The sequence below is a fragment of the Propithecus coquereli genome, unplaced genomic scaffold (assembly GCF_000956105.1).
Source record: "Propithecus coquereli isolate 6110/MARCELLA unplaced genomic scaffold, Pcoq_1.0 Scaffold628, whole genome shotgun sequence".
NCBI lineage: Eukaryota > Metazoa > Chordata > Mammalia > Primates > Indriidae > Propithecus > Propithecus coquereli.
In genome coordinates this window covers 547,446-571,055 of record NW_012152263.1, presented here as the reverse complement: position 1 = coordinate 571,055, position 23,610 = coordinate 547,446, and the positions used below count along the sequence as shown (strand labels likewise).

The 23,610-nt window shown below is 33.5% G+C and overlaps 2 protein-coding genes across 2 annotated transcripts in view; one reads left to right on the top strand and one right to left on the bottom strand.

Moving 5' to 3' along the window:
- Positions 1-996: 996 nt before the first annotated feature.
- On the bottom strand, positions 997-8,287 carry FPGT (fucose-1-phosphate guanylyltransferase). Its single transcript, XM_012659653.1, has 4 exons — positions 8,187-8,287; positions 6,673-6,840; positions 5,414-5,506; positions 997-2,453 (listed from the first exon to the last, which is right to left on the bottom strand). Exons 1-4 carry the CDS (start codon positions 8,266-8,268, stop codon positions 997-999), a joined length of 1,800 nt encoding a protein of 599 aa, XP_012515107.1. The 5' UTR covers positions 8,269-8,287.
- A 139-nt stretch (positions 8,288-8,426) lies between these two features.
- LRRIQ3 (leucine-rich repeats and IQ motif containing 3) overlaps positions 8,427-23,610 on the top strand; it is a 202,732-nt gene continuing 187,548 nt past the window's right edge. Inside the window, exons 1-2 of the mRNA XM_012659652.1 lie at positions 8,427-8,541; positions 22,652-22,900. Of these exons, the coding sequence (XP_012515106.1) occupies positions 22,652-22,900 (249 nt within the window). The 5' untranslated portion in view covers positions 8,427-8,541. The remainder of the gene's footprint in view (positions 8,542-22,651; positions 22,901-23,610) is intronic.

Here is a 23,610-nt window from a genome sequence, read left to right as displayed (position 1 = left end):
AGAAGGTGGAAAAATTCTTAATGTATATTTAGAAAATTTCCTTTTAAACTACTAGAGTATTTAATATGTGAACAAAATAATGCTCCACAAATCCATCATTAAGAAAATTGAAATAGTGATAAACATCAAAAAAAGTCTCTCTTTTCTGAACTTAAAGTCTTGAAATATTCTTCTATCAAAAAATGTTCATTTGTGGGACTGCAAATTAGTGCAACCTCTGTGGAAAAGAATTTGGAGATACCTCAGAGAGCTAGAAATAGAAATACCATTCGATCCAGCAACAGCACTATTAGGCATCTACCCAAAAGAGCACAAAACATTCTATGATAAAGACATCTGCACCCAAATGTTTATGGCAACACAATTCACTATTGCAAGGATGTGGAAACAACCCAAGTGCCCGTCAATCCATGAGTGGATTATTAAAATTTGGTATATGTATACAATGCAATATATTCAATCATAAGAAACGACAGTGATCTAGAACCTCTTATACTTTCCTGGATTAAACTTAAGCCCATTATCCAAAGTGAGGCACCACAAGATCGGAAGAACTGGATCCACTTGTACTCGCATCGAGTTGGTACTAACTGATCAACACTAGGGTGCTCACATGGCAGTAATACTCTCCAGGGATTAGGAGGATGGGGGGGTAAATCCGCAACTAAAGGACACGGGGAGCACTGTAGGGGGGAAGGGCATGCCTTTAACCCACACTTGGGTGAGGCAAAGACATAAAGTGTAACCATAATGTTTGTACCCTCATAATACCCTGAAAGAAAAAAAAAAAAGATATAAAGAAATAACTGCACATCAAAATTAAAAATTAAAAAAATTCATTTGTATTTTTGTGTTATTCATGTTATACTACATGCTACAGCAATTATGTTAATACAATTTTCATTAATTCACTTCAATGAAACAATCCAAAAAAAAAGTCTACAGAAAACAACTGTATTTGGAATCTTGCTTAAAGAAAGGCAAAGTATACAATAGTTAAGATATCTCTAAATCCAATTGCTTTTTATTTAAACTAATTTCTAGAAAAATTTGCTCCCTATAAGCTATCATGTCTTCTATATCTTTGTAGATAAGCATTTCTTCAATGGATAGCAGCTTATAGCTATTCAGGCTGAACGCTGACTTGTTCTGAATAGCATTTAACATCTTTAGGGATGTGGTAACTGAATCACTCAAAGAAGAACAAACTGGGAAAATGCGAGCAGTCCACAAACTTAGACATTTCTTGTTTCCAGAGAACAGTTCCTCTGTAACTTCAAGATTCCAAATATCTAAGCACGACAGAAAACAGACTCCAAAGAATTGAAGTAACTTCACATCTGACAATGCTTTAACATTTTTTTTCAAGTCGTCTTGCACTCCAAATGCCATGGTTGAATACTTTAGGCATCCATTCATCTTCAAGCTTAAGGAACACACAAAAGAATATGCAGGCAGGGCAGCTTTTGTTATGATATAAGAACCGCTAATAATGCAGTTTTCCCCAACTGTAACATCAGATTCCAATCTGGAATATTCCACAACTGAGCCAGGTGCCAGAGAACACCTTGAATCCAGTATACTTTGAAGGATACAGGATGTTTTACCAGAACATTCTGGTGTGTCTGAAAAGATGCTAAAAATTATGGACTGTAAGCCAAGCTCTGATTTTAAACTGCTATCCGAAGCAAAATGAAACAAATATTCTTCAGTTGTCCCAATGTGATAAAATTTGGAGTTATTAAGAACAACAACATTTAGTGATGTTCCTTTAAGAAGATGAAATATTCTCTGCCTCATATCTACCAACTCTGACTCTTCTTTAGTAACATTTGATGTGTTCCTGGTGTACTCCACAGTTGCTCCAGGTCCTAAGGCCTGCAGAAAGTCACCATAGGCATCTATTTCACAGTTCAGTGTGCCTATTTTTTCATAAAAAGCAAGTAATTTCTTTGCTGACGCATGATCCATGTAAAATAGGCTGTCGGTGTAGACAAAGTCAGAGTCTAATTTAAGACAGGCAGTGTCACCCCCAACAAAGTCCTGTTGACAAAAATCCCCAAGTCTACACACAGCATTAAATTGATACATCTTTTCTATACTGGGTTTATGGAGGAAACGATAGCAAGACCTGTATTCAAGGTCTCTATGTTCTAAATAATCAAAAGGATCTAAGACAAATACTCCATGTGTGGTACCTACAGTCAAACTGGAAGGATGAGCTAAAGCAGTAAAGCCAGGTCTATCAAACCTTATAAACTCAGATTCTCCAATACTATAAAGTTCAATATCATCTGCGCAGGTAACCAGAATCCCAGGATTCATATGTGAGGGAAAATCAATGTACATGGCTAGTTTTAATTCTAACATCTGATAAATGGGGTTACCAAGAGGCAAAGCTGTGAAAATTTTCCCCAGAGCACTTGCATTTGGAAGGCGTTGACTGTAGCCACCTATAAAATTAAACAAAATTGCCATTTAAAAAATGTGTTATTGTTTATAAGATTTTCAAAACCCAAGGGCACCATTTACAACTCAAAATATCTCTAAAGATATTTAATGTATACACTATGTTACTGTAACTCAGTAAAGAATAATGCAATCCAAATTAAAAATTCAAAGTGCAATTCTCCTGTAGCCATTTGATATAATGCAGTTTTAAAAATTCCAGGTTAAGAACGAATTCTAATATACTGTACCGCCTGTGAATTGTTTTGAATCAAATGTATAACAAATAAAAAGGACCATGGGCTAAAACATGATCATGCATCTACATTTAAACATTAAATTTCAACCATGTTAGACTTCTATATTAAGAATTCACTTCATAGGGAAAGTTACAAAAAATGAATATGCCACTTCCAAAATATAGTCATACACTGCATAACAATGTTTTCATTCAACAATGGACAGCATATATAATGGTGGTCCCATAAGATTACAATGCATTACAATGCAAAATTCCTGTCACCTAGTGACATCATAGCTGTAGTAATACATCTTGTGTTTATAGTAATGCTGGTGTAAACAAAACTACTGCACTCCCAGTCATCTAAAGCTATCGCACATACACTTAGTATATTTATAGTACTTGATAATAAATGACTATGTTACTAGTTTATATATTTACTATGTCATACTTTTTATTACTATTTCAGTGTACTCTTTCTACTTATTACAAACAGTTAACTGGAAAACAACCTCAGGCAGGTCCTTCAGGAAGTATTGCAGAAAAAGGCATTGTTATCATAGGAGATGACAACTCCATGTGTTTTATTGCCCCTAAAGTCTGGTGGGACAAGATGTGGAGGAGGAAGACAGTGATATTGAAGATCCTCACCCTGTGTAGGTCTAGGCTAATGTATGTTTGAGTGTTAGTTTTAACCAGAAAGTTTAAGAAGTAAAAAAAAAATATATAAAAACTAAGGATATAAAGAAAATATTTTGTACAGCTTGTACAATGTGTTTGTGTTTTAAGCTAAGTGTTATTACAAAAGACTTAATAACTTAAAAAAAATAAAAGTTTATAAAGTAAAAAAGTTATAGTAAGCTAAGGCTAATTTATTATTGAAGAAAGAAAATATATATTTAAATAAATTTAGTGTAGCCTAAGTGTATAGTTTATAAAGTCTACAGTGATGTAATGTCCTGGGCCTTCACATTCACTCACCACTCACTATTGACTTACCCAGGGCAATGTCTAGTCCTGCAAGCATCATTCGTGGTAAGTGCCCTATATCAGTGTACCATTTTTTATCTTTTATATGGTATTTTTACTGTACCTTTTCTATGTTTAGATATGTTTAGATACACGAATACAATCATGTTACAATTGCCTACAGTACAGTAATATGCTGTACAGGTTTGCAGCCTAGGAGCAACTGGCTATACCACATATGTTTCTGTAACTACTCTCATATTCACACAAGGACAAAATCACCTACCAATGCATTTATCAGAATGTATGTCTATGGTTAAGCCATACATGAATATGTAATTATCTATTAAACACTAAATTCTAGTTGCAGTGTCATTTCTCAAATTATTATCTACACTTAAAGACAGTAAATTTATTTAAAAGCATTTTAAAATGTATATTTGTTTTTAACTTAAACATCTTTTTCCCTTCTAAATTGAGCCTTATAACTTCTTAATTCCTTGAAAAGCATGTTCTCTTAAGTGCATCAAATATCTTCCATAATTTTTATGTAACTATAGTGAGAAGCAGCGCTACATACTAGAAAGAGTCAGACAAAAATGAGTTCAAACCTGGTTCACCACTTTTTAGTTGTTTATCTTTGGATTTACTCCCAGTCAGCAAATGTAGAATACTACTTACCTTTGGAAGGTGTTGCATTGAAAATGCTTTCGTAAGCTCAATAATACCTGTAAAGCACTTGGTACATTGCACATTGTTCAACAAATGAGAGCTAATAATAACTTTCTATTTTTCTTTTTCCAAAGACTAGGCAATAGTAAAGTTTAAAATTATCTAACTATGTGTTTTCTGGTGTCTAATTTTTACTAAACTGGTAATAATAATAAAATTACTATAAAATTATAAATTGGAATTTTTTTTACATTTTTCATCTTAAAACCAGAACTTGGATGCTTTGACATCATTTTTACAAAAAATCATTGTTTTGTATATGAATCATAAGAACTGGAAAGTGCCTTGGAAGTCATGTAGATGAGTTCTAAAATCCCTGTCCCCTGACTGGTGTCAGTCCATGACAAAGTTTTCACCAGGCCTCTAGCATACAGAGAAAAATAATAGAGGTTTTCATGTAACCAAAATTTTCATATAACTAACTAAGTGTATTTGATTTAATTATCCATTTTTCTGAGGTTATGTCCTTCCTATTGTTCTGTTTTAAAATGTCCTCTTTTGTGTATATATTTCTCCCTAATATACTTACTTGTCAACTCCATACCTTGCCACTATTTCCTTTAAGTTTTAAAATTCTTTTAAGCATTCTAGCCTTTGGCTACCAATAATCAGACAAAAATGCAAGACAGAAAGTTTAGGCAAAAGTCTAGTAACAACAGTGCTAAATCAGCCTCTCTCCTGAAGCAAGAATCCCCTCTAAAGCATTCCTCAGAAATGTTCACATTTGAATGAGTTCTGTCTTAGGGAAATAATTTTCTATATGTATACCAAAACAAAACAATATCCATGAAAAGTTGATGATGTATGTGATCTACAATTTTAAGGATAAATTTTGTGAAAATCACTATGCTACTTACCACCTAATGACACCAAGAAAAGCATGAAATATTTTTTAAAGCAGAGTAACTTCAAAGAATTAAAAAAAAAAAGAAGAGTAAAGTATTTGCCAGGGAGAAAAAAGTCCCTAAGGTATCAGAGGTGGACACTCAAAAGAAAATGTAAATTAGTAAAGTATAACTTTACCAGAGTGAATTAATAAGACGGTAAAAGAAGTCCATTTATCTCCATATAGCTTTTCCAAACATCGCAGGGCACAAAGTGTTGATCCTCCATTTCCTTAAAGGTAAAGTTAGAAAGTACAGTTTATTTCATAGAAACCTAATAACACCTTGTAATGATGGTAAATTTAGAAGTTATAACTTTAAGGCTGTGGTTTTGGGGTATAATTAACTAGGGAGACACACACAAAAAGTATTGGCAAAAGAATAAAATTAAATACATCCCATAGCAAATAAACAATTAGTAATGAAACCCAGAGAGCAGCCCTCAGTAATAAATGATGAATTAATATTCTCTCCCAAACAGTAACAAAAACAGAAGGAACGATAAATTACACAACCTGTAACACTAGAAGACTGTTAAGTATAAAGATTCATATTGAGTTACAAACCAAAAAGTCCACTTAAATAATTCTCCCACATGACATAATTGAAGATACAAGTTGGATTTCCATTCTAAAAAGAGTTTTAGAACCTGGTTTTCCAAAAATCATCTTAAATATAACCACCACACTAATTATCTTGGGCAAATTATTTAAGTCTCAGTATCTCAAATTCCATCTATATAATGGGAATAATAAAAGTACTGACCTTGTATTTGTGAGGATTAAAACAGCATTGGCTAATTAGACCAATGCTAATGCCATATACCGATACCATATCTCTGGTATCAAGTGTCTTCAGTTTTAAGTATCACAAGGAAAACAGCCTTCAGGAAAATAGCATCTATTTTTCTTTACAATGGAGGTCAAAGAGCAAAGTTGACCAAAACTGGGGTTTTAAAATAAATATAATACTTAAGCCATTAGACTGTGTTCTTTTGCATTCTGTGTTGTGGCCCCAGAGGCTAAGTGTGTATTTTTTTTTTGACTGATTTGCTTTCTTCATGCAAGTTTCTGAAGACTCTGTGGGGTGGGGAGGGACCTTAAGGGCCCTACTGATAAGGTACAAAGGGATATTCACCATCTGACTAAATTTTATTAAAGCTAATAAAATTATCTTTTAAATAACATTCTGGAAGTATTCAAAGTAAATCACAATGGGTAAGAACAGTTGCTATGACTTTTTCTTAGAAAAATGTCAATTTACATTCAAGTTTTAAAGTTTATACTTTAAACTTGGGTGGGGATATGCAGCTTATAAACTGTAAGCCACAGAAAAGCTTTTCTTCAATGATTATTCTACTCAGGACCTATGTTATAAACCTGACCATAAAATGCATACCAATTTTGGCTCCAGCAGGATCAACAAAAACGTGATATTGAACTCCAAGGGGTAACTCCTTTCTTTTCAGCTTTACTGACAGCTGTTGCTTATAAGCAAGTTCCTGTTTTTCATCAGCTGCTGTTATTGCAACTATGTCCCAGAATTCTCCAGCTGCCACTGGTTTGCCTATTTGGAAGAAGCAAGGAAATAAGAAAAATTATCAGAATTCTCTAGCTGTTACATGTTTGTCTAATTGGAAAGAAGGAAAAAAAAGGTTAATATTTATTATCATCTTCAAAAATGTATCTTCTGCATTTGAGAATTAGGGAATAATTAATGTCCCATTAGTATGATTCCAAATAGTTCTAATGGAGATTGCTCACTTTTTTTTTCCTCTCTCTTTTAGAGTACTCCCTCCTTTTATGGTCTACAATCCCATTTATTTAGAAATTTTAAGAGATATATTTCTTGATTGAGAGGTAATTTTAACTTGTCCAAGATTATAATCTCAATTCTTAAAGAAGAAGAGGAGACAAAGAAATAAATAAATGTATCTCCAGCTTTTAAAATCAATTCTCATATTTCAGGGCCACTTTGTTGGCTAAGAAACATTCAATCCAAGGATCCATTCCTTCAATAATGATGTTTATAAATGTAGGTACTTTATTTTTTTACTACTTTAAGACCAGCCATGCAAGCTCACACGCAAGCTCACACTCTAATATGACAAATCCTCATTTTGTCATATTAGTCTATTAGAATATGACAAAATACTTGATAATAAAGTCCCAATTTCCTGATGAAGTCATTAAAAGATGGACTGCACTTTTGGTAAACAGTTAGAATCTCTTTTTTATTGATAAACAAGATTAGTACGGGCTTTTATTAGTTAACAAACAGGACTTGTTAGCTAGAATCTAATTGTCCTGAACATTTTACTGTTAACTAAGTATTAGCCCCTGTATTTTTTAAGCAGTCATTACATCAAATATATAACCACCTTTATTAGACAATTGTACAGGGAATGACAAGTGGCAGAGCCTGTTTTTTGATATCAAACTTCCGCTTTTTCATTTTTAATCCCTAATTCCTCCCTGTTATATCCCCCTCCCCAGTGTTTACATTACGGAACAACTTGGAGAAGTAGGTAGGTGAGTAGGCAAGGGAAGGGTAAATTCAATCACTTCTAAGGGTCAAAACGCTATGCTTCAGATCTTTTAGATTTATTTAAAATAGCCTTTATTAACAAGCTAACTTCACTTGTCAAGTTAATTTTCTTTCTTCTCCTTTCTCCTCTCTTATTTTGAAATCTATACTACTAGGAACAAAGTTAAAAGTAACACACTAAATGTAAAGAAGGGAGAATGACAGAATAAAAAACTCAAAAGGAATATTAGCAAGTTCTTCCTGGTCCAGTGACCCAAGCCTGCAGGTGAGAAGCAAACAGGAACTGACAGCCCAGCAAACCTCCTAGACCGTAAAGCACCCTTCCGCTCCCTTAACCGAGAGAACTCCGGTTCCTTCTTCCGTACCTCTCAATTCCGAAAACCTCCGCAATTTTCGTTGAGTGGCTTCTCGCAGCGATACTTCTGAAGAGGCCCTAACGGCTGCCATAGCCGCCTCCGCACAGCACGCATGCGCCCTGGGATGTAACGCGTCCCTTGGTCCGGGCGTCTCTGCCCCGCCCCTTCTGCGTCACTCACGTAACCACACCCCCAGAGCGCCTTGGCCTGCACTAGGAAAGTCGGGATGGGGTGATTCCTGAGCCTCACCTCGTTTCCCTAGTAACGGTCTCTGGAGCCGATGGCCACCTAGCGATTTGTCGGACTGCGTCGGGTCGGGGCCTCCTGTTCCCAACTCATAAGGCTTTACAGCCTCATAGACCCGGTGAGTGGTTCAGGTTGGGTGGCAAAATTGTTACAACCAACCCACTAAGGTGAAGACGAAACTACAAGCTAGTGTCTAACTTTCTCAGTTAGGCGATTCGTCCTAACTGGTGGTTTGTTACAGCCAGGATCGGTTCCCAAGTCAGTCTTCACAGATTTCTACCCTGCACCATTTGGAGCCATCTGACCCCAACCTTGGTTGGAGATACACACACAGTCTGAATATTTGAAATCTATTCTTTTTAGAAACCTTAGGTTTGTGGCTTCTTTGCCCTTGCAGCTCCTAGAGAGTGAGCCACCCCACTTCTCTGTTTTTGGTTTGCTTCCTAGGCTACACATACCGGCCTCCCAGATGTTTTCTTTAAAAATTGTGTAAAATTGAGTCTTCAACCAGGCTTCAAACATCTGTAGTATTTTGAGTGCTTCTCTGTCATCTTGTATATGTAGATGAATGTAGAATGTTCAATAACATTTTTAGGAATTAGCCTTACTAGATGTATTTTTGGTAGCTATGTATAGGTATTTCTCTTGTAGAGCACCGAGTTTATAATAGTTTTACAGATTAAACTCTTCCTCTATACACATAAGAAAGCTGTGAATCAGAAAGAATACTGACTTAGGGTATCACAATTAGTAAGTAATAGAAGGTTTAAGGAATCTATTTCAGTATAAAAACCAGAACTTGTTCTACTGCACCATACTATTTATTTGAGAACCCTGTTTCTTAAGGTCTTCATCAGGCATATAGGCATTCAAGGCACTATAAGCTCTTGTCATAAAATTTGTTTTTCCTCTAAAGACTTGACCGTGTTATTTAATTCTGTACTAAGCATTGGGGTAAAAAGGCAGATTACTCATTCATAGTTTTATCATTTAAACTTTCCTTTTTGTTAATAAGCAGTTCTTATTGAAAACATTTAGAAAATACAGAAGACTTGAATGAGAGTGAGCAAAAGAGGAAGTAGCAAGAGAGAAGGTCAGAGGTAACAAAAGTCTGTAGAAGTGATTTTGGCTTTTACTCTTGAGTAAAACATAGCCATAGTAGGGGTTTGAACTGACTTTCCTTATGTTTAAAGAGATCACTCAGAAATATGAAAATAGATTATAATTGGGGGTGGGGAAATGGTAGAAAGGGAACTTGTTTGAAGGCTACTGCAATAATACAGTGAGAATTATTGAAGGCTTGACCAAGATGCTAACTGTGAAGATGAAGAGAAGTTGGTCAGATTCTGGATGTATTTTGAAGACAAAGACAATAAAATGTGCTGATGGAATGGGTGTGGAGTGTGAGAGAAAGAGAGGAGTCAAAGATGACTGTCTAAGAATGAATTGGTCATGAATTGAGATGGGAAAGGTTTTGGATGGGTAAGATTGGTGGGGTAATAGGTAGAGTCCAGAATTTGGTTTTGGATGTGTAGAATAAAGAGACATATGTATGCAATGCATATGTAATGGAAGTTCGTGTGTGTATGTGTCTGTGTGCATTATACATATAAGTCTAGAATTCAGGAGAGAAGTCTGGGTTAGAATGGTCGGGTGTTGTGGCTCATGTCTGTAATCCCAACACTTCGGGAGGCCGAGGCCAGAGGATCACTTAAGGCCAGGAGTTTGAAAAGTCTGGGTTACAGGTACAATTTTGAGAATTGTCAACATATAGGTGAAATTAATTTTAAACTGTGGAACTAGGTGAGCTCCCAAGAGAATGAAAGTTAACAGAGCCTATATGTTTGAGGACTACATTCTAATAAGGTAAAGTAAACAATAAAAAATAACCAAATTTAAAATAATCCATCAAATAGTGGTGAGAACAGAGGGGACTAAAACAGGGTGATGTAATAGACTCTGTCACAGAGAGTATTAAATAGAGTATTTCTTGGACTTGGGAAGGATGGCCATAGAAACAGATATTATTTTTTCCCAATATGACTATATTACTCACATAAAATATGCTGGAAATAAATATGCCAGAAGACCTATGATTTTTGTTTTCCCTCTTTTCTTTCTTTTCTTAAATTTTCATTAATGTTAATTTTTAAGTAAAAAATTAGAAAAAGTACAATCTGGGAGTAAATTTCCTTGTCAGTTGATTGTTGGGGAAAAAAAGTCAAGGTATTTTATTAGTTTATATTTTATATAATAAAACTATGTTATGATTGTTTAATCTTAAACTACCAGAGTCTTATTGTGTTATCTATCACAGTATTTGCCACAGAATATTTTACAGATATTTATGAATATTATTTTACCAGAGTAAAATATACCAAGCCAGCTAGTAGTAAGCCCATTGTACAATTCAAGCACACTGGAAATAATGTGTTTAGTTTTGTATTCCACATTTAAACAAGGCCACTGAACAAACTGGAGTATAAATAAATTGAAAAATAATATTATATGGAGGCATTTGGGCTTTTTTTTTATCTTAAGGAAGAGCTATCATAAAAAAGAGTGAGATTTTTTTAAACAACTTTATTTGCCATTAACTTCACCTGTTTTAAGTGAACAATTTAATAATATTTAGTAAATTTCCTGAGTTGAGCAACCATTACTGCAATCTAGGTATAGAACATTTCCATCAATAAGGTGTCTTTTGCCCATTTACAGCTAATGCCAGTTAGATTGTTTTTTATTACTATGCACATAACTAAGACTGTTACGTAGAAGTTGTAGAGAAACACATTTTAATATTCTCACCTTTTTTTATGAAGAAGTTGAAGCCAAATGAAGAGAGCCCTGGATTATGGACCATGGAGCTCATGGTACATGACGTGATCAGGCCATGCTAGGTAGGCCTGTGCTTGTTTCCAATACTTGGCTTCATCTCTCTGTTTAATCTGCTTCCTCCTCCTACTCTTCCTGATATGCAGCAAAAGCAAACATTCCTTTTTACAGTTTTTTTCTTTTAGTTGAATTTATTTACTCAGCTAGCCTGTTCTCAACTTATTTATTTATTTATTTATTTATTTAGTAGGGGGTGGCCAGAGTCTTGCTCTGTTGTCGGGCAAGTTTTGGGGCATCAGCCTAGCTCACAGCAACCTCAAACTCCTGGGCTCAAGCCATCTGCCTGCCTCAGCCTCCCAAGTAGCTTGGGACTAGAGGCACACACCACCATCCCTGCTAATTTTTTCTATTTTATGTAGAGACAGGGTGTCACTCTTGCTCAGTCTGGTCTCAAACTCCTGAGCACAAGTGATCCTCCCGCCAGGGCTTCCCCAGAATGCTAGGGTTACAGGCGTGAGCCATCAGGCGTGGGCCACAACTTACTTCTTAAATATATTTTTCCCACTGTGCTCTGTTGAAGGAACCCTCACTCCCTCTCACCTTTCTGTAGTGCAGGGAAAAACACCACCCCCCCAGCCCCGAATTTCTATTTTATTTTCTCCCTTAGTTTTCTGTAGATTTTTTTTCAAATGGAATTCCCTAGGAAGTAGTATAATCATAATCTACTTTGTCCAGATACCAGCATGAGTATTTTGGGGAGGGAGAGGACAGGGAGAGGGCAAGTGGTTGAAGAATCTAAATTAGTAGAGTCAAGAACTATAATAAATTTTAATTAGCATAATATAATCTTCATTACATTGAATAGAAATATATTAATGGCTCAATTTTTAGGAGATTGAAAATCTGTTTTTTGAATTTCTAACCAAGGATCATTTGGGCTAGAAGTATTTGTTGTGCCAAACTTTCCTTATTAAGTGCTTGTGATTTCTGTGCAGATGTTTTCTTGTGGATGTTTTGATTGTTCTAAGTCTTCTGGCTTACCACCTTTTAGTTTCTTTAGGTTTATGTTTTGCTTTTTAAGTCTACAAGGGTAGAATAAAAAGAAAAGTTAAAAAGTGGTGTCTCCTGGAAGCTTTTTTTCCTGAACAGAAATATGCAGCCTTCTATTAATAAATTTTAAAAAGCTAATACATTTGAAGAAAAAAAGTGATTATTACAAATGATTCCTTGTTCTAAATGACTTTTTATGTCATTTGAAAATGTGGAATGTGCCATGAAAGTGTAATGTTTCAAACTATCAGGGTTATTTATATTAATTTATAAACCCACTATGTTTTATTTTCATTTGCCAGGAGACATGTACTGGTCTGGCTGTTCTATTAGAATCTCCTCTCCTAATTTTTAAAATACATTTTTTTTCTGTGATATAAAATCATGGCAATTCTTCAAGACAGAATTGACTCAATAAATCTGTCATCCAAATAAAAAGTATTTTTAAAATATAATTGCTTTGTTTTGTTAATAGAGATGGGCTTAATATGTTGCAGACATTCTAAACTGAAAATAAAGTTGGCAACCGCAATGTGTAAAATATTACTGATTATTACCCGTAGAGTTAGACTTCTAAAAAATAAAACTGAATTTTCTTCTTTTTTTGTGATTTTAATTTACATGCAGATATCTTGGCAGCTATTGTGATAGTTCTGGAGTCCGATATTCAGAATTCCATTTATTTAATAATATAATTAATGCTTATCAAATAAGTTATTTGCATATAGACTATCAAATCTAGTATTTAATGATACACTAATTTTTACTTAAAAATGTATCTGTATTCCTAGTATCTAAAAATGTAAGTAAATGAGTGTTAAGTCAACAAGCATTTTTTGGAACAATTTATTTTCAATATTTATTATTAAATATTTCAATATTTATTATATTTAGAAAGGAAATACACAGAATTTCTCAGTATTTAATGTACTTATTAATTATAACATGATTCTGCTTCGTGTATGTGCTACTAATTTTTTTAATGGAAAAGTTGGGAGTAAAGATGACATTTATAATTGACTTACTGTATTTTATAGACATTGGTTATTTAGTGTGATTAAAAATGTATGATAATTTTAAAATTAGTACTTTAGTAGATAACAAAACGAAAGGAAGGTTTGATGATAATGGTACTGATTTTTAATTGCAGAATTTTTTGAAGCTGTAATTGGGGCCTTGATGCTTTCTGTAATGTGTTGCTATACTTAATACTAAATTTACTTTTTGAACATTATATTATGTGAACTTGATAATTTATAATCTGTATGTATATTCCACAAAATAATTGTAAAATTATCAAAGTCTAAAATAAACAAAGCCAATTTTAACTATGACCTCTTCTGTGGTCATATTTAAAATTGGCAGCAATTGGTAAGCAGGCTTTTAACTAAGTAGAGGAGAAGATACCAATTGCAGTGGTTTTTAGCTTCTCATGGTGGGCAGTAGAATCACCTAGTCCCATAGCCGCAACAAAATGATTCAGAAGGTGTGCTGTGGGGCCTGGGCATTTGTGTTTTTCTAGTTATTCCCATACGCAGTAAAAATCCTAAAAGATTGCATGGGGTAGTTTAAAACAAAATATGAAAAATCCCCACTTGTCCAAAATGTTTGGGAAATATGACAGATGATTTAACTGAATAGTCTGAATAAGTAAAACATAACTTTGTATTCTGAATGTAGAATACTAGCTTTTTAATGAAAATAAACTACATATATTCTTATGACTTATTAATCATATGTTAATTTTTCCTTTTCATAGCAGTAACTTGGTATCATAATGTTCTATTCTGGAATTAAAAAAATATTAAGGTTGTTTATATACTGGCAAATAAATATTGTTCGTGGAGGTGCATATTAATGTAATATAGAACATCAATATAAATTAATATAATGTATGAGAAAGAATGCTAATGAGACTAATTTATTTTAGAATTCATATCATACCAACTAAAAAAACTCAATTGAGAATAGTTTAAAAAATTAAATACATACAAAACAAAATCAATTAAGAAGAATCAAAAAGTATGTTTTTAGGCACTTGGGATGAGATTTGGTATTTGAGCATTAAGTTAACTTTGAATGCCCTGACAGATAAGAAAGAGATATACTTTGGAGTAAGATTTATTATTATATGGTAAAAAGGAACCACAGAGAATATTTGGAAAGCCCCTTCCCCTTCACTAAAGCTCTGAAAGACAAGTTAACAGTTGCCGGCTTTTTATCATAAAAGAACTTTCATATAACCTGGGTAAAGTATTTAATTTTTATAGAGCCTATACATTTTTATGGAGTCTTCTGGAATGACATAGTAACAAAATAGCCTCCCATGCAATGTTCGAAAATATAATCAAGAATTATAATTTTTTGAAAATTCACTTACTGTATTTATTACTGATTTACTTTTCTTCTGTTTACTTTGGATTTAATTTTCTCTTGTTTTTCTGTTTCCTTAAGATGGAAGCTTAGATTGTTTTTAGAACTTTATTCTTTTCTAATACGGGCATTCCATGCTATAAATTTTCCTCTAAGCACTGCTTTCATTTCATCCCACGAATTTTGGTAAGTTGTATATTTCATTTTTATTAGTTTTATTTTAAACTTTCTCAAAATTTCTTCTTTGACCCATGTGTTATTTAGAAGTATGTTGTTTAATATCCCAAGTATTTTGGAATGTTCCACCTATTATTGATATTTAGTTTAATTCCATTGTGATATGAGAGCAGACATTGTATTATTTCTATTCTTTTAAATATGTTAATACATATTTTATGGCCCAGAATGTACTCTCTCTTGGTGAATGAATGTTCCATGTGAGCTTGAAAAGAACGTACATTCTGCTATTGTTAGATGAAGTAGTTGATAGCTATCAATTAAATATAGTTGCTATTATTATTTTGGACAAACTGTATCTATTAGTTCAATTAAGAATAAGAAAAATAAGAAATTTTTATTTTATCTTCACTTTTTCCTCTCCCAATGCTTTTCCTTTATGTAGCTCTGAGATTCTGATCTGTATCATTTTCCTTCTCTCTGAAGAACTCCATTTAACATTTCTTGTAAGGCAAGTCTACTGGTAATAAATTCCCTCAACTTTTGTCTGAGAAAGTCTTTATTTCTCCTTCACTTTTGAATAATAATTTTGCATGGTACAGAATTCTAGGTTGGTGGGATTTGTTTTCTGAACACTTTAAATATTTTACTCTACTCTCTTCTGCCTTCATGGTTTCTGAGTAGTCAAATGTAATTCTTATCTTTGATTCTTTATAGGTAAGGTGTATTTTTCCCTCTGGCTTCTTTCAGCCATTTTTTTTTACCTTTGATTTTATAAAGTTTGAATATGATATGCTTAGGTTTGGGTTTTTGTTTTTGTTTTGTTTTTCACATTTATCCTGTGATGTTCTCTTTGCTTGCTCGATATGTGGTTTGGTGTCTGACATTGGTTTGAGGAAATTCTCAGTCATTGTTCCTTCAAATATTGCTTCAGTTTGTTTCTTTCTTCTAGTATTTGCATTTCACCTACATTACACCTTTTGAAGTTGTCCCACATTTTGGGCATATTTTGTTCTGTTTATTTTTTTTCTTTTCAATTTTTTTCCTCTTTGCTTTTCAATCTTGAAAATTTTTATTGATATATCCTCAAACTCAGAAATTCTTCAGCCATGTGCAGTCTACTAATGAGCCCATCAAAGGCATTCTTCATTTCTGTTACACCATTTTTGATCTCTTACATTTCTTTTTAAGTCTTTCATGGGAAATCTCTGCACTTATATTATCCATTCATTCTTGTGTGTTGTCTGCTTTTTCCATTAGAACCCTTCGCATATTAACCATAGTTGTTTTTAATTCCCAGTCTGATAATTCCAATATCTCTGCTATATCTGTGTTTGTTCTGATGCATCTCTCTGTCTACCTGTCTGTCACTCCAATTTTGGGGCAGCAATTTGCCTGTGAACTCACTTCTCTGGCAAATCTAAGTAGAATTGTTGATGTTCAGTTTGTTCAGCTTCTTAATGTGTAAGCTCCTTATATGCTATGTTGGAAACCTCAAGTCCCCGATTTACTTTTTGAAGTATACATTCTATCTTAAATTGTTAATTGAACTAGGTATTTATCTTAGTAATATACTTTTTAGGGCTTACTAAGTGCCAGACACTGTTCTGAAGCATTTATGTCAACTCATTTTGTCCTCGTAAGAGTTCTGTGAATTAAGTGCTATTACTATCCTCAATTTACAGATGAGGAAACTAAGACACAGGATACATAACTTTCTGGAGGTCACCAAGCTCAGAACAACTTATATTTCAGTTCATTTTTACTCACCTAACTTACAAACTTCTTGAAAAATTGGAAGAACTTGTTCTAACCAATAGAATGTGGCTAAGGGTGAGGAGACGCTTTACCAGTTGGGTGTAAGCCTTAAGAAAGCCGACAGGTTCTGCTTTTGTGCTTTTGGCAGCTCTGAGTCAAGCATGTCAAAAGTCTGGCTGCCCCATTGCAGACACACACAGATAGACGACATGGAGAGGCCAGGTCAAGATGGAAAAGCCTTGAGACAGTACAGAGACAAAGGCCCAGTCATTTCAGCATTCCAGCTGAACCTGACCTTCCAGCTGTCCTTGCCAAAGCATCAGATATGGGAATGAACCATCTTGGTTGTGGCAGTTCAGTTGAGGTCCATAAGACTGAAGCTTCAGCCCATGTTAGATGTTTATTGAAATCTGACTTAGTTCTAGGTCCCATGCTAAAATTTTAAAACATATAGCTAACTATAAAACAAGTTTTCTGTTCTAAACGTGCATATATTTTAGTAGGAAAGAGGAACATTAATAATAAAACAAATAAATATATAATCACTAAATTGGAGATGTGGACATGGAACCAAAATCTAAATAATGATTAAAAGTCAGCTAGGCAATGAGTTGCCAAAGAGAGTTATACATATCCTGAGATAGAGTTTAGATAGTTTGTTAATTAAAAAGCCAAACTTCTGAATTATTTAGAATTTTACTTGTTAAATTAAATAAAAAGTAACATTTCAGTACTGCCTATTTTTCTTTACCACAGTTAATTCAATTTTTCCCATGGGATTTGCGTTAAAGCGTTTTTAAGAATTAGGAAACAGTTTTTTTTTTTTTTTTAATTTCTGAAGCCATGAAACCTGAGAGTCAACTTAATAACATTTGTGTTTCATTCTTAAAGATATTTTTATCATAATAGTCATCTTTAATTAAAACTAAAAATAGACAGTTGTACAAAATGGGAAAAATACATTGTACTAAGTAATATCATGAAGATTATTTCAAATTTGGATTTAATATCCCTTTAATCACACTAGTTTTTAATTCTTAACAAGAATTTTTATTTTTTTTTGCTTAAAGTAGGCATCTTTTTGATTAAAGTTAAAATGTAGACTGTTGGACAAAATGGAGAAAAAAGGCATTGAATTAAGTATTATAATATCATGAAAATTATCTCAAATTTGGATTTGTGTGACACAGTAATTCTTTTCTTCCTCAGACTGTATGTCTTATTTATTAGAAGTTTTCATGTAAAGCAAGAATGGCAATCAAACTAATTCCCTTATCATTGTCTCGGGAAAAATCTCAGGACAGTATAGAAAAACCGCCCCCTAAACTAAGATGGAGCCAAGAAACCAAAGAATGAGTCAGACAAGTCCAGATTGGTGAGTTAGATGAGTTTATTAGAGATTATTTACACAAGGCATTCGCTTGTGTAAGTAATCTTTCACATGCAGGAGTTTTTTGGCTCTTTTCTCCTTGCATAGGAGTTTCCCAGACATTCAGTTCTCCAGCTATTTACTCCTTGCACAGTTCCCTGAACATTCAGTCCTGGGCAGAACAGGAGTTATTCTTCTTCCTAGAGTTAAACCCACACTATTTACCTGTGGTGTTGCCTTAAATCTCTTTCCAGTGAGTGATGCAGTGCTCTTACTTGTATCATCACATGTTCATATTGAAACAAATCAAGCATACACAGTACAATCATGTACCTTCATATAACCTATGTTATGTTAATGATGATATAATTTTCCACTAGGCAGAGATTTTAGTATTAGAATTAGCTAAAGGGTATTATAGGTCAGCTAAAGCAATTCTAAAGCAATCAAGGCTGGTTTACATTGGTCGCCTCTGCCTCAAGAAAGTGCCAAGGCACATCTCTTTTGCCTTATAACTATCCTTAGGCATTTGCTTAATCTATTTGGTAACAATTTTGTTGAGCACTCCAGGCTAGCACAACACAGTGTGCCTCTTTGTGTGGTGGAGAACTTGTATTTTTCCCTCAATCATACATTAATCATTTTATATAGAAAAAATTTGAACATATTTAAGAATTTTGTGGATAGGGGATGTTATTTTATGATGTTGGTTATAATAGTATTAATGTCACAAAGCTACTGACAAGGTTATTCATCTAATAGGTCAAGTTTGAATGCTTCACATAAGTGCAGAACCTCATTTTGTAAAATTACTTAGTTTGTCTGAGATTAGTAAAGAAAATAGAAAAAATGCAATTTTTGAATGATACCAGTAGTAGATCATTAATGTGTTCAGATGACATATAGAAAATATTAATCCAGAAAATTTAAAATAAATAATTTCTGATTGATGAATCTATAGACGTTAATAACTGTACTTAGTTAAAAACACTTTGTTTTCTTATATTAATAGATTTTGGGGCTACACATTGAATTTCATTACATATATATTGTATAGTGGTAGACTCTGGGCTTTTGGTATACCCCATCACCCAGGTAGTGTACATCGTTCTCTGCAGGTAATTTTTCATTCCTCACTCCCTCTCATCATCCCCACTGTGAGTTTCCAATGTCCATTATATCACTCTATATGCCCTTGTTTAGCCACAGTTTAGCTCCCACTTATAAGTGGGAACATCGATATTTATTTTTTCTGTCCGTGAGTTACTTCATTTATGGTGATGGCCTCTAGTTCCATTCAATTTGCTGCAGAAGACATTATTTCATTTTCTTATCTTTGAGCAGTACTCCATGGTATGTATATACACTACATTTTTTTTTTTTTTTTTTTTTGAGACAGAGTCTTGCTCTGTTGCCTGGGCTAGAGTGCCGTGGCATCAGCGTAGCTCACAGCAACCTCAGACTCCTGGACTCAAGCGATCCTTCTGCCTCAGCCTCCCAAGTAGCTGGGACTACAGGCATGCGCCACCATGCCCAGCTAATTTTTATATATATATATATATATTTTTAGTTGTTCAGATCATTTCTTTCTATTTTTTAGTAGAGATGGGGTCTCGCTCTTGCTCAGACTGGTCTCGAACTCCTGACCTTGAGCGATCCACCCGCCTCGGCCTCGCAGAGTGCTAGGATTACAGGCGTGAGCCACCACGCCCGGCCACACTACATTTTCTTAATCCACTCATCAATTGATGGGCACTTAGGTTGATTCCATACCTTTGTGATTGAATACCACTGTTTAAAATCCCTGAAAATAAATGCCAGAAAGAAGATAATATTTTCTACAAAGAAATTTGAAAATAGATGGAATAATCAGTGTGAAAAACAATAGTTTGAAATAAAAAGATTTTGTGTGTGTATATATATATATACACGAAATATATATAGCGATATATAAATATATATATAAAATTTGTGTATTGATGCTGTGATGAAAAGTATAAAGTCAGCTTTAGCTTTATGTGAAGAAATGGGATCCATGTTAATGGGTGTTGGTTATCCAAAGGTTCCGTTGAGAGTTTATGAGCTACAAAAGAACAGAAAATTAAGAAAATGAAAAATCAAGCCAGAGACTGGCATAAAATCTTTACAAAACACATACCTGATAAAGGACTGGTATCCAAAATAATACAAAGAACTCTTAAGATTGACAATAAGAAAACAACCCAATCAAAAAAATGGACAAAACATCTGAACACTTTACCAAAGAAGATACATAGATGGCAAATAAGCATATGAATGATATATGATGCTCAACATCATATATCATTAGGGAATTGCAAATTAAGATGAGATACCACCACACACATATTAAGAATGGCCAAAATCCAAAACCCTGGCACTACCAAATACTGGAGAGTTTGTGGAGCAATAGGACCTCTCATTCATTGCTAGTGCGAATGCAAATGGCATAGACACTTTGGAAGACAATGGCAGTTTCTTACAAAATGAAACATACTCTTACCATATAATCCAGCAAGTAAACTTGGTATTTACTCAAATGAGTTGAAAACTTATGTCCATGAAGAAACCTGTACACAAATGTTTATAGCATCTTTGTTCATAATTGTGCAAAGTTGAAGCAGCCAAATTATCTTCAGTAGGTGAATGGGTAAATAAACTGGTACATCCATAAAATGGAATATTATTCAGTGCTTTTAAAAAATAAGCTATTTTTTTAAAGATGTGGAGGAACCTTAAATGCATATTATTACTAAGTGAAAGGAGCTGATTTGAAAAGCCTACATATTCTATGCTTACAACTATATGCCATTCTGGAAAAGGTAAAAGTATGGCAACATTAAAAAGATAAGTGGTTGTCGGATTGAGGGTAGGGAGGCAGGGAGGAATAGGTGAAGCACGGGGGACTTTTAGGAAATGATACAATAATGATTCTGCATGATACAATAATGATGGATATGTCATATATTTTTCAAAACCTATAGAATTTACAACAAAACGAGTGAACCCTAATGTAGACTATGGACTTTAGTTAATAATATGTTAATATTGGTTCATTAATTGTCTCAAATATACCACACTTACACAAGATTTTAATAATAGAGGGAGTATATGGGGACTCTTGTTTTTGCCACTCAATTTTTCTGGTAACAGCCCCTGCCCCAAAAAAGTTTACTAATTTAAAAGATCACATGATCATAAAATAAATGACACATTTCTTTGGTGTATGACTCTCATTTTACAGATTTCTTGCGGAATAGTTATTGGCTTCAAAAAATGGATTCTATGGCTGAAACTTTTGAGGTGCCCTATTATCTGTCTCGAAACATCCCAGTGTACCCTAGATATGGTCTCTCATAAACCCTTATTATAAACTGTTCTGAAGATAGCCTATCTTTTGGCCAAAATGGAGAAGTAGGTCTTTGAAAGGAGAGCCTGAGAGAAGACTTCTTAAGGTATTTTCTATTTAGGGAGTCCAAATGATGGGATGCAATGTGTATATTGCCCTACATTCTAGGACCTAACAGAGCTTAATGAGTTTAGTTTGTAAAAGTTAATTCATATCTATTTATTCCATATCTGGATCTTTATATTTGAAAGACTTGTTTACCTGTAGTTTAGGCTAATCTTTCTCAAAGTGTTTATGAATTGCCTGTTAAATTATAGATTCATGGCCCTTTAGCCTGGAGATTCTGATATAGCAGTTATAAGATGAGGCCCAGACATCTACTTTTAACTAATTCCTTGGGTGATACTTAGAGTTTTGAGGATTATAGTTTTAGGCCTTGGCCAGGATATAAAAGTATTCAATGTCCTGAATGAGTGCAAGAGTTTATGTGGTTTTTCACATTTGTTCTCGTTTGAATTATCCTGGTTCAGTTTACCTGCACGTAGTAGAAATTGATACTTCCAGTGGGGAAGGATGCCTCTAAATCATTGACTTACATTTTATGAAAGCTGAAATTACTCATAATATGGGAAAACTTATATGAGAAATACCATAAAAATTATATTAAAAATTATATAAAAAACTTTGATACAAAAGTTGTAGATAAATTTAAATAGTCAAATTTTAAAGCTTAGAATTCTGTATCCTAATTGCCTGATTGAATTGAACATAAAAATAATGTAATGACAAATCATCTGTTTAAGAAATAAATATTGTTAATGACAGCTGAAGGCCTGAATTTCATCTAATCTGCATTTTTCAGCCTCTCTGGCAAAGATTATGACAAAGATTATCACTCTCCTTACTTGTTCATTATTCAATGCATTCCTTTATTTAACAGTATCTTTTAAGCAAAATTATTATATCAGCTATGCAAGGTATAGTTTGTTGTTGTCTAGAAGTGATATTTTATCTCAGCTACTTCACTGTATTTCAAGTTAAGTATTTTATGAAAAATGAAAATTTTCTTCTCTTACTGATTAGCTGATGAGAGAAATGATAACATTCTGAGTAGTACTTTAGAAATGTTAGATATTTAAGATACTTTGGGATAAAAAGTTCTATGGGAATTAGATATATTTCTTTAATTTCAACTTTTCTACCCATTTTTATTCTCACTATTTCTTGGTAAATTTTTGTTTGTTCTCAGATTTTTAGAAGTTTAAAACATTTTTGAAAGCGGTTTCTCATCTTTCCTAGATGTTTCATGGAACAATCACAGAAGAGCTAACCAGTCATGAAGAATGGAGTCACTATAATGAAAACATAATAGAAGACCAAAAAGATTTTGTTTTTATGAAGTTCAGTGGCCTTCATTTAAAATCTATGGAAAATTTGCAATCTTGTGTATCTCTTAGAGTATGTATCTTCTCAAACAATTTCATTACAGATATTCATCCACTTCAAAGTTGTATCAAATTAATCAAACTGGATCTCCATGGAAATCAGGTAACAATAGCTATTTCAGATACTTGCATATAAATGAAATTTATATATAATAAGCATGTTATCTATCCACAATATTTCTCTCAGTCTTTTATCTAAAATATAAACAAAATTTAAAAATAAATGAAAAATATATAAAATCTATATAAGTGCAGAATTTTAAATGTAAACAAAAAATTTTAAATAAAAACACATAAGACATGATTTGGTATATTTTACTTTCTAAATCTAGGGTCTGGATTAAGAATACTTCTTAAGCTAGGCAAGGTGGCATGTGCTTGTAGTCCCAGCTACTCTAGAAGCTGAGACAGGAGGATCCCTTGAGCCCAAGTGGCTGGCTGCTGTAAGTCATGATGACACCACTGCACTCTAGCCCGGACAACAGGGCTAGACCTTGTCTAAAAAAAATACAAAAACAAAACAACAACAACAAAAAAAAAACCTTTTGACTCCTTCATTCTTTATTTAAGGAAAGTATTTTAGAAAAGTTTAAACAGTCAACCTAATACAAAGGAGTTTTTACTGAACAAAATATATATGATTATGCATTTCATTACACTAAGGATGATAACTTGGTTCCAGATGAATATATGTTTTTCCCCCAGTCATCATTTGGATAATTAGAAATGCTTTTTTTGCTTATTAACAACTTGCTATTTCGGAAAGATTGAATCTTAGAAGTTGTATAATGTTTTACCATTTTCTATGCTATT

Excerpts from the sequence above, each read along its gene's own strand:
- FPGT (XM_012659653.1), bottom strand. The coding sequence starts at position 8,268 with ATGGCAGCCGTTAGGGCCTCTTCAGAAGTATCGCTGCGAGAAGCCACT. Across the intron at positions 6,841-8,186 it reads GAGGTTTTCGGAATTGAGAG|GCAAACCAGTGGCAGCTGGA; the intron begins GTACGGAAGAAG and ends TCTTCCAAATAG. Across the intron at positions 2,454-5,413 it reads CGTCTTATTAATTCACTCTG|GTGGCTACAGTCAACGCCTT; the intron begins GTAAAGTTATAC and ends TTAATTTTATAG.